This window comes from Typopeltis vanoorti, chromosome 2, assembly GCF_054136105.1.
Source record: "Typopeltis vanoorti isolate ZY-2024b chromosome 2, IOZ_Tvanoo_1.0, whole genome shotgun sequence".
Lineage (NCBI taxonomy): Eukaryota > Metazoa > Arthropoda > Arachnida > Uropygi > Thelyphonidae > Typopeltis > Typopeltis vanoorti.
In genome coordinates, this window is record NC_143550.1 from 31,292,318 (window position 1) to 31,304,541 (window position 12,224).

The window sequence follows — 12,224 nt, forward strand, 5'->3', positions numbered from 1 at the left end:
TGGATAGACGACATAAAGGATTGGTGTGGAATGGGGTTACAGAAACTGCGACACTGCACAATGGACAAAGAAAGATTGAAGAAGATAGAGAAGGAGGCATTGGACACCAATTGGCATTGTGTCCATGGTTCGTGATGATGATGATGAATTCAGTGAAACTGTGTCCTTGTAAAATGGCTGCAAGAAGGGAACTGATGGAGTTTGAAAGAGGTGTTGTGATAGGATGCCATGTTGTAGGCCTATCTATTTGACAAATTGGGCCATCCTATGTCAACAATCAGATACCATACTGATATGGAAGTGCAGGGAGTGCTACCCACAGTGGATGACCCACCACACTGAAAATGTGACTGTAGGATGCAACAAAGGATAATATGTAAAAACTGCCATTCATCTGCCGACACATTGCATGCAGAGTTCTTGGCATCGACTGGAACATGAATCTGCACAAAGACATTCAGAACCAAGACTCACAACATGAGTTTCCATGATAGGCTTGCAACATGCAAACCCATATTACCTGAATCAACAAGGCAGCATCATTTTCAGTAGCACAAAGAGCATGAATAGTGGGACACAGAAACTTTAAAAGCTGTGTTACTGAGCGAAGAATCATGTTACACCCTCTACTGAGCAGATCTGGGTGTGATGGATGCCTAGTGAACATCTCTTACCAGAGTACATAACTCCAACTATGAAATTTGGAGGTGTGATGTCTTGTTCCTGTTTTTCCTGGCTTGGCCTTAGACCTCTGTTTGTAGTGCTACAAACAATGAACTCTGAGAGGTATCTAAGTATTCTGGACAATGCAATGTTTCCTATTTATGTGGCATTTCTATGGAACTGGCGATTGTCTCTTTCAGCAAAACAATGCACTGTGTCATAAGTCTGCTGCTGTAACTGCATAGCTTGTGGACATGAACATCACTTCACTTGACTGGCCCTGATCTTGATGGCCATCGTCTTAACCCACCTCAAGAAGAAGTTACTAGAATTTGTATTCCATATGTTAAAGGAATTTCAGAAAAAATAGCAAGACTACTTTGAGAGATTGACTTACAAGTCTCTTTCCATTCAGTTTGTAAGCTTCATAACTTCCTTATCCCTAAAAACAAATATCCTCCTCTTTCTTATCCTGGAGTTTACAGAATCTCCTGCTCTTTCAGCTTATGTTATTATGGACAGACTCGTCATTCTGCACAAATTTGTGTTGAAGAACATCAAGAATGTATTTCACTTAAAGAACCCAATAAATCTGGTTTAGCAAATAATGATTTATCTGCAAAACATAGAATTCAGTTCAACAAAACCAAAGTGTTACATAAAAGTTATTTTTTTCTAGAAAGACTGTACAAAGAAAGCTGTGAAGCACAAATTTACAATCCAAACTTCAACCAAAACATTTGTCTTAAAATTTCTCAATTTTGGGAAGTTATGCTGACTAATACTCACCATTCATGTATTCTATAAATTGTAATTAATTATTATTATTATTATGTGACATCTTGTTACAGGAAGTCCAAAGACTCATCGAGGGAATGCACCTACTCTACAACTCTCTGTCTCCAGCACTCAAATCCACCAACTACAACCACAACTACACCAACACCATCTACCACCCATCACCACCAGCACTAGTATTTCCACAGAACTCACAGCCTTTTGGCTGGAGAGCGAATATGCTAAACACTCAGCCAACAAGGCCAGCTTAATAAAAATAACTACAATTAGAAGGCCTCTCCACAAAAGAATGGACTAATCACTACACCCAGCTTCTAAACAATAATAATCAAATTGAAATAAAACAAGTAATAAGTCAAGAAACAAATGAAGAATCAATACAGTTAAATGATCTAAAGAAAATATTAGAAAAACTAAAAAATAGAAAAGCTACAGGTGAAGATTGAATAAATTCAGAACTATACAAATACAGCTCTAAACCATTTCAATTGTGATTAATTAAATTTCTAAACAGAATATGGGAAGAAGGAAACATCCCATAAGAATGGAAGACAGCAATAGTCATAAACATATTCAAAAAAGGAAACAGAAAGGATTGTGGAAACTACAGAGGAATATCCTTATTAAATACATGCTATAAAATATATCTAGATATAATTAAAAGTAAATTAACACCATGGGCTGAGGAAATTATTGGAGAAGAACAATGCGGCTTTAGGAAAGGAAGATCCTGCACGGTTCCCACATTTATACTCAAAAAAATTACAGAAAAAAGAATAGAATTTAACCTAATGGCCTTCCTAGATTATGAGAAAGCATATGATCAAATCAACAGAACAAAATTAATCAATGTACTGTATGAATTGAAAGCTTCACCTCAAACCACAAAAACAATAGCAAATATAATGGAAGAAAACTTTATTAAAATTAATAATGAAACAACCGAAAAAATTAAAACCAATATAGGCCTCATTGGAGTAAGTGGATTATCGTCAATATTCTTCAATTTATATATGGAAAAAATTTCAAGAGAATGGAGGAAAAACAAAATCATATGAATTAAAATTTGAAGTAAAGAATTAACCAGCCTTTTGTATGCTGACGATCAAGTTATTTTTGCTGAAAATGAAGACCAATTACAGAAAAATCTACACATATTGAACAAAACAATAGAACAGCATGACATGAAAATCTCAATAAATAAAACAAAATCAATAGCATTTCAAGGTAAAGAAATTAAAAGATGCAAACTAGTCATCCACAACAAAGTAAAGAACAAGTGAACAAATTTAAATATCTAGGAAATTACATAAGCCCCAATGGAGAAATTGACATTGCATATAAAAAGCAAAAATTCCTAGCAGTCATTGGAACTTTGAACAGACACATGGCTAGAACAACCCAAATAAAACTACATAAAATAATAGCCAAACCAATGCTGAAATATGGCAGTGAAACATGGACTTGGGGAGAACGAGATAAAAGACAAGTGGAAGCTGCAGAAATGCAGTTCCTAAGACTGCTCGCAGGCTATAAAAGAATAGATAAGATAAGAAATGAAGAAATAAGAAAACGGTTATCCATAAAAACCATGTAGAAAGAATGAATGAGGAGAGATGGCCAAATATTGCTTGGAAATATAAACCAAAGAGGACACCGATCAATAATCTGACCAAAAAGATACTGTCACCTGGAAGACCCAGGAGGAGATGGGTTGAAGACTTGAAACCCTTGAAAATGTTACAGGCAAATAATTGCCTAATACGGGAAGCCAAGAAGAAGAAGATAAAAATATTGGTTTATTAAAAAACCAATAACTAATTTATTTTATCGTAATTATTTTTGGAGATCTATTAATGCAGATAGAGCTATTCTCCTGCAGCTGATAGTGCATATAATATCATGAGCTTTCAATTGAATTGACGTTATCAGTTTTTTTTTATTGTTTTCCTATAATTGTATTGAAAATGGTTAAGAAACATAGCTGAAAATTCTACAAATAAAAATATTTCAATTAACATAAGTGATTCTATTATTAATTAGTTTTAATGATTAAGAATAAGATTTGATATTTTGTTATTTGAGATGGAGGCTGTGTGTATTCTAATAGCAATATCAAACTGGATGATGGAAATTACCCAGTAGATTGATGCAATGGTGAGATGTACTAACAGAGATAAGGATGTGGTGGTTCTTGTATACAGCTTTGATCTGACCAAAAAGATACTGTCACCTGGATTTCAAGGAGATGATGAAACTTAGAAAAGCTTCAAAGGAAGATAACAAAGATAATATGAGTACTTTAGTATGTTAGTTATGAGAATGGATTAAGGAAAGAATGTAACCTATAGAGTTTAGCAGGCAAGAGAAGGAATGATATAGTAGAGACATATAAGTTGAGAGGTGCTTACCAAAAAGACAATGAACAGATATTCCAGAGGACAGCACAGTTGGAAAGGGACAATCTCTAAAATTTGATGAAGCAAGTGAAAACTACCTGTTTTTGTGTAGTGAATGAATTTAAAGTGTAGTGTGATTGGTCTGTTGGTCCTACATTTTTCATCCCCTTAACTTAATTTTCTATCCAATTCAAAATTTTTAAGGATTTTTATGATTTTTCTTTTTGTTTGCTTTTCTTTTAGATTTATTTTATTTTATTTTTCTTTTAGACTTTTTTGTTTTACTACCGCATTTATTGTCTCCTATCCCAATCACTCTCACCATCTTTACTGTATATGTAATGTTTAAAATGCACATATCTTTCGGCAGCAAATGTAAGCAAAATCAACAACAAGGAGGAATTCAATCTATGAACGGTGTGTATGATAATAATTTTCTCTGGTATTGCTATATATAAGTAATACATGACTTGTATTCAGTTAACTTCTTTCAAAATATTTCATAGAGTACAATGAGACAACAGTAGAATTAGAGGCAGGGGAGTGAGAAACAAGTTCTTTGCATGGATAGTGATTGGTAAGTGGAATACATTGCCTGAAAATGTGGTGAGTGCAGAAATTGTGAAGGGTTTAAGGAATGGTTCAATGATCTTTTTGCACGGGACAATACAGACCTCCTGTAATGAATCCTCTGACTCTATGGAGGTCAGATGTTAATAAAAAAATAATAATAATAATCTTAAGGACCATTGTGTAAGAATTGTTATTGATATTATCCTGCTATGAGCATTCTTTGGTGTATTAATTATGTATGTTTGTACAATGATATAGTATTTAATAAAGATATATTAATACAGGAGTGCACATAATGATTTTTTTGATTATCACAAGCAAATATTTTTGTTCGTAATAATTAAGAAAAAAATCTTCTGAACTATTACAAATGCTCCAGTAGTACAGGAGCATTTGTAGAGGATTTGTTTTTAAAATTTCAGTCATTAATTATTTTTAATCTTACAGTATTTACATTGTACATAAGTAATTATGTACAATGAAAGACTGAAAAATTTTTGATGATAACAAATAATTACTATGCAGTATATTTTTCAGTCTCAATGACATAAAATAAAGTCCTAGTTACTGATATTAAGTTCTCTTTAAATGCACAGTATTTTTCATTCCCCATTAAAAGGTATAATAATCATAAAAAGAAAGATGTACAGGTAACTTACTCTGTGCATTGGTTCAACATCACGTCCACCATCACTATCCTCTACATCCAGACTACCTGAAATTGCTCGGCGTATTTCTGGCCCAAGTTCATGCAGGGTACGCAGTCCGGCCTTTATTAATACATCACATGCCAAATTATTAAAAAAAAAAAAATAGGGTAAGTTATTTAAACAAGTGACATAATTACAAATAATTCAGGTAATGTATATTATCCACTCAGAAGTACTTTCAAATTTCCATTATTTTGAAGAAAAAAAGTAACTAAATGGACAATTTGGGCAAGTGCACTCTAACAATTATACTTGATTTCATGATCACAGATGTACCTCATGAGAGAGTAATAAAATCATGTTTTCGTTATTCAGCTTTCATCATCAATTTTAACAATAAAAGCTGAGTAAGAGTGTGTGGTAAGGAGCGCATGAGGTTCAGATTTATAGCATGTTGTGAGTGGTTCTTGACATGATGTTTAGGGTCTCCCTCAATGAGTCTAAGGACTCCTTGGAGTTGCCCGAAATAATAATAATACATATACATACACATCTTCAAGGCCCACCTTTCCCAATTGGGTTGTGGGGGCAACAGCTGCAAGAGGAACTTCCAATGGTCATGATCCTCTGCCACCAAGCTCTGGTGTTCTGGTGGAATTCCCAAGCGTGTCCACCCAAGGTTTTGGATATTTATCCAGCGAGTCCTTGGCATTCCATGTGGCCTCCCACCCTCTGGCTTGGCAAAGAGGGCCTGCTGAGGGAGCTTGTCTTGTGGCATTCTGACCAGGTGCTCATACCAACGTAACTGTGATCTCTCAACACGGAGAAGCAGCGGTTGAGTATTGAGGGTTTCCCAAATTGCAGAGCGCCTGACTCTGCCGAGTCTTGCCAGCCTCGCAACCCCTCGAAGGAACCTCATTTCAGCTGCTTGGATTCATGTCCGCATTCTTTCGGTCATTACCCAACTTTCATGACCATAGGTGAGGATGGGTACATAGACTGTATTGAAGACAGCCAGCTTTCTTTGCCTTCTGGCTTAACTCCCGCTTCAATACTACCGAATGGCCAAGCTCCCGCAATATTGAGCTTGCTAAGCCAATTCGAGTGTCTAGCTCTACGTCCCATTTTCCATCATTCGTGAATATGGACCTAAGGTATTTAAACTTCTCCACCTGCCTCATTGAGACTCCACTTACATGTAGAGTGCACTGGGATGGTTGTCTTGAGACCACAAATGTTTCAGTTTTGACCACACTGATCTTCATTCCGGCATCTGCACAAACAGCTACAAACCTATCCGGGGTCCGCTGGAGGTCATCTGTGGAAGAGCTAAGCAGAACTAGGTCATCTGCAAAAAGCAGACGTCCAATGCTACATCTTCCAATTCTGACACACTCACTGCCTCGGTGAGTGTGTCAGAATGAAAAGGAGGGGTGACACAACACACCCTTGGCGGAGGCCAATGGACACTGTGAAAGGTTCAGACTTTGTGCTGTTTACCCTGACACAAAACTCTGGGCATTCACGCAGGGACTTGATGGCAGCTAATAGTTGGCCATCCACTCCATACTCCTGTACTACTTGCCAAAAGCTTATCCCGAGGAACCCGGTCATATGCCTTCTTCAAGTGCACAAAACATGTGTAGACATTCTTGGCATATTCCCAAGATTTCTCAAAGACTTGCCTTAAAGTGAAGATTTGGTCAGTTGTGCTTTTACCAGGATGAAAGCCACATTGTTCTTCCTGAAACTTTGATTCAACTATGCTCTTGCACCGTCTTTCCAAGCACCTAGCATTTCCCAGGCAGACAGAGCAGAGAAATGCCACGATAGTTACTGCAATCCTTCTGGTCTCCCTTCTTGAAGACTTATGATACATATATTATTGGGTTATTATTAACTTTGGAAGGATGTAAAGCAAGATGCACACAAAATTTTTCACTTGTTGCTGAAGTATCGGCAACAAGGGAAATAAAATGGTTGTGTTGATTGAGTTTGTTCACCCAAAAATAGTTGGCATAAGTGAGACATGGTTGGATGAGAATAACGTCCTGATCTGATAGGAATACAGATGGAAGGGTATGATTTATTTCGTGTAGACAGAAAATGCAAAAAGGGGAGATGGAGCACTACTGATGGTAGAAAAAGACATGTCCATAGAAGATAGAGATGCAAAGCAAAAATAGTGGCAGTAGTTTTGAGGCAGTATGGGGTGAGATAGAAGTGAAAACAATGAAATACTTAGTTGGTTGATATGCACCTAGTAATGTGGAAGGTAGCGACCACAAATTTATAAGCAAATTAGCCAAGCAAATAATGAAAGGGTAATTATTATGGGGGAAACTTTATGAAAATATAGACTAGGATGATGAAATAGCAACTATAAATAAAGAAAATGAGTTTCTCCAGTTTTTGAAGGATAACTACCTCAGATAGGATGTAACAAAGGAAATGCAGGGATCAAGGGTATTGGATTTGATCATCTCATCAGAGGATGTCATTATAAATAAGGTGTCCAATCTCCCTCCTGTTGGTGAGAGTGACCATAAAGTGATTACTTGGATAGTTGCCAGCCATGCAAGGAAAGGGTATATGTGGGATTACAAGGCTGGTGATTATAAGAAGCTCAGGAGACAACTTGCAGCTGGAGCATGAAATGAGGAATTGGATGGGAAAGAGATCAATGCTGCTTGAATGCTATTTAAGAACTATTTGGTAAAAGCAATATCTAAATGTATTACGTATCAGATGGTTAAATAAGGTAGGTGTGAAATTGATAAATGAAGAGATAAAGCATGCAGTGAAGAGAAAGAACACATTATGGAGGCAACATAACAGGAGTGGTAATAATAATTTTCAGGTGATATATGATAAGTACAAAGAACAGGCAAAGAGGATGACTCGGTTGGTAAAAGGCAAAAGAGCAGTATGAGCAGCAGTTAGCTAATGAACCAGGAAAAAAAAAATGCTCTAGGGAGTTCTTTTGATATGTAGCTAGAAAAACAAAAAGAATGATTATAGTAGGATGATATCATTTGCAACAACTTTCATCCTGATCAGTGGAAGATCACCATAAGTGACAACAGTGTAAAGGATACTGTGGTAGGTGGATAATCATGAAGAATGAGAAATAGCTAGCACACTGAGCCTCTCTAGAAGGCTATTTCTAGACAAGGAAGGCAAGGGGATACCACCTTGTTCTATTTTTCCCTAGTAAGATAGCAGTATGGATGGACATTCTAAAAGATAGTAAAGCGCACAATGGCTCACTACTTATGCATGGCAGGGGAAGAGGCAAGGCTTCTCAGGTCATAAACCAGTGAAATCCTTGTACATTCATTGGAACGTGGAATGTGAGAACCCTCCTACAAATTGGGAAATTTGAAGAGAGAAATGGATAGATTAAAAATAGCCATATTGGGAATTACTGAAATGAGATGGAATAGAACTGGAGACTATTGAAGTGGTGATTACAGAATCATTAATTCAGGTGATGAGACAGCAAAAAATGGAGTCGTGTGGTTCTCAATAAGGAATGGGGAAGAGGAGTAATCAACTCGGTAAAATGTAGTAGCAGATTGATAATGGTAAAACTAGAAGCAAAACCAACAAATATTATAATAATACAAGCTTATATGCCTACTAGAGACCACAGTGATGATGAAGTTGAGAGAGTATATGTAGATATTGAGAATCTAATCAAACTCACCAAAAGGGAAGATAATCTTATTGTCATGGGTGATTGGAATGCAGTCATTGGTGAAGGCAAAGATGGTAGAGAGGTGGGAAAATATGGACTTGGATGCGGAAATGAAAGAGGAGATAAGACTTTTGGAGTTCTGCCACCAATTCATTCTGATCATTACTAATACCTGGTATGAGGTACCAAAAAGAAGAAGGTATATTTGGAAAATGCCAGGGGATATAGGAAGGTACTAAATAGATTATATTATGACAAGAAATGGATTTAAAAATAAAGTAAAATCATGCAAAAGTTACCCGGGAGCTGATGTTGACAGTGACCACAATTTGGTTTTATTGAAATGTAATCTGAAATTTAAAAAGCTGTCACAACCAAGGAACAAATGGAACATAAATAACCTGAAAACAGAGGAAAACCATAGAAACTATAAACAGCAAACTGATGAAAGCATTAAAACTGGAAAGAGGGAAAAGAAAAACATAGAGGAAAAATGGACTAATTTGAAGGATACAATCATCAAGGCTGCCAATGACTGAATAGGATTAAGGAACAAGCAAATAAAAAAGCCATGGATCACCCAGGATATTCTAGATCTAATAGATGAAAGAAGGAAATAAAAACCTCCCTAAAGGGAGAAAGCAAAGACAAATATAAACATATAAAAAATATGATAAATAGAAAGTGTCAAGAAGCAAAAGAACAATGGTATACAGAGAAATAGAAGATCTAACAAAGACTGGGAGAATCGATAAAGCTTATAACATTATAAAAGAAATAAGCCAACAAAACAAGACAAGAAGTACAATTATCAAAAATAAACAAGGGAACATACTTATAGATAAGGAAGAAATTTTGAAAAGATGGAAGGAGTACTTAGAAGCTCTATATAGCGGAAAAGATCTAGACCCCAAGGCTATAGAAGATGAAACAAGACTTGATGTGGAAGAAATTGGTCCAAGTATATTAAAAGATGAATTTGAATGGGCACTGAATGAACTGCCGACCAACAAAGCACCAGGCACTGATAACATCCCTTCCTATATCCCCTTCAGAATTAATAAAGTAATCAGGAAACATAACTAAGTCATACCTTTTCAAAATCATAAAGGATGTTTGTGAAACAGGAATCATCCCCAAAGATTTAACACAATGCTATATCATACCCATTTCTAAAGTAAATAATGCAAACAAGTGCGAAATTCAATCGAAAAATAAGCTTAATATCACATGCTTTGAAAATAATACTCAAAATTATACAAAAAAGACTAACAAAGAAGGTTGGAGAATATGTTGGCAATGACCAGTTTGGATTCAGGAAACAGCAGGAGACAAGAGAAGCAATCCTAGCTCTAAGAACAGTTATCGAAAGAAGATTTGAGAAGAATCAAAATACTCTGATAGTCTTTCTTGACTTGGAGAAAGCCTTCGATAATACTATCGAAGTTTCACCTCCTAAAAACAATAAAGTTAGATTGGAGAGATAGAAGGCTCATATTTAATTTTACAAGTACCAAGAAGCCCTAATAGAAACATCCAGCAATAAAACAAAAACTGCAATAGCAAAAATACATACAGGTGTAAGAGAGGGGTACTCTCTTTCACCCAAATGGTTTCATCTATACATTGAAGATGCAATAAATAAATTGAAAGAACTAATAGAAACAGGAATTAAGATAAACAGAATGGATATTAACTGGCTACAGTTCGCAGATGATATAGCAGTTATAGCTGATAATGAAAACAAACTGAAAGTTACCCTGACAAAGATGGAAGAAATTTTCACACAGTACAGCCTAAAAATTCATTATAAGAAAACAAAACTATTAATTACAAGTAAAGCAAATCCATGGAAAATAAACTTGGAAAGAAATAATAACCTAATACAACAGGTATCCTCTTTTAAATATCTTGGAAGTCTTATCACAAAAGATGGAAGAAACCAATCAGATATTAAAGCACGAATAATCTTAGCCAAAAAAGCATTCTACAACAGAAGAAACATTTTTACTAGTAATGGATTTTAGCATCCAGCTCAGGAAAAGGCTAATGAAAACATACATATGGAACATTGCATTATATGGTTGTGAGGCCTGGACCCTAACAAAACAAGACATCAAAATGTTCGAGGCATTTGAACTTTGGTGGTGGAGAAAGATGAAGAAAATTAGTTGGACAGAAAGGAAAAGTAATGAAGAAGTTCTAAATATATTTCATGAAGAGTGGTCATTAATGAAACACATTAATGACCTAATTGGACACCATTTGTGGCATGGGGGACTGATTACAGAAATAATGGAGGGGACTGTAGAAGGAAAGAGGCCACGAAGTAGACCAAGAATTTCATATATAAATAACATAATAATGCTAACTGGTGCTAAGAGTTATGAAGAGATAAAAAGGAGGTCACAAGACAGGATGTTCTGATGTGCTGCTATAATTATCAATCTTCGGATTGATACACCAAAGAAGAGAGAAGATATCACTTGAAGGTCTTTCATCTTTGTGAATGTGACATCATGGAGAGTTTGAGAGCAGTTGATCATGAGATGGAGAGACTGACTGTAATTGAGCAAGAGGTATATGAGGAATTGGGCAAACTTGATGTTAATCAGGCAGTGGGACATGATGATATATCATCACATATTTTGAAGGAATGTGCTCGGGAGTTGACACCTGCCTTGGCAAATTTTTTTAATATGGGTCTTATATTGGGTCAAGTTCAAAAGAAGTGGAAGCAAGGCAAGATTATACTGCTTCAAAATAGAGGTTACAGAATTTGAACATCAAATTAGAGGCCAATCTCTGTGTCAGATGTTGTGGTTAAAGTGTTGGAGAGGCTAGTGAGAGCCAGGATCCAGAAACAGGTTGACAACAGTAGTATTATCTTAGATTGTCAGCATGGATTTGCTAAAGGAAGGTTATGTTTTAGTAATCTGCTTATTTATTACAATAAGGTGAAATCTGCATGTGGTGAAGGAGACAGATACACAGATACATTTCTCAAATGCTTTGGACAGATTACCACATGATAAACTGATAGTCAAACTACAGCAGATGGAGTTATATATTGCACTAGTGAATAGCATTGGAGATTGGCTATCTGACAGGTATCAGGCAAGTTGTGCATGGGGGTGGGGGGAGCAATATCCCAGAAGAGGAAGGACATTAGATGTGTCCTCAGGGATATGTTTTAGAGCTATTGCTGTTTAACCTGTATGTTAATGATACTGGGGGAGATTTGAATGGGAATATTTAGTTGTTTTCAGATGATGCAAAGTTGAGAATAACTATGAGGAGTAGAGCAGATGTTCTAGCCTTGCAAGATGGCTTGAATAGATTGCATGAATGGACACAGGAGTGGGGATACCAGTTCAATTTTGCAAAATGGAAGGTTTTAAAATTTGAGAAACAAGATGGGATGTAGAATTTATGCTTGGT

At 36.0% G+C, this 12,224-nt stretch overlaps 1 protein-coding gene across 1 annotated transcript in view; it reads right to left on the bottom strand.

The window, feature by feature from the left end:
• The window catches only part of LOC150108907 (muscle calcium channel subunit alpha-1-like), a 1,617,925-nt gene that overhangs the window by 134,086 nt on the left and 1,471,615 nt on the right, over positions 1-12,224 (bottom strand). The window contains exon 42 of the mRNA XM_090414483.1: positions 5,093-5,203. Within this exon, the coding sequence (XP_090270609.1) occupies positions 5,093-5,203 (111 nt within the window). The remainder of the gene's footprint in view (positions 1-5,092; positions 5,204-12,224) is intronic.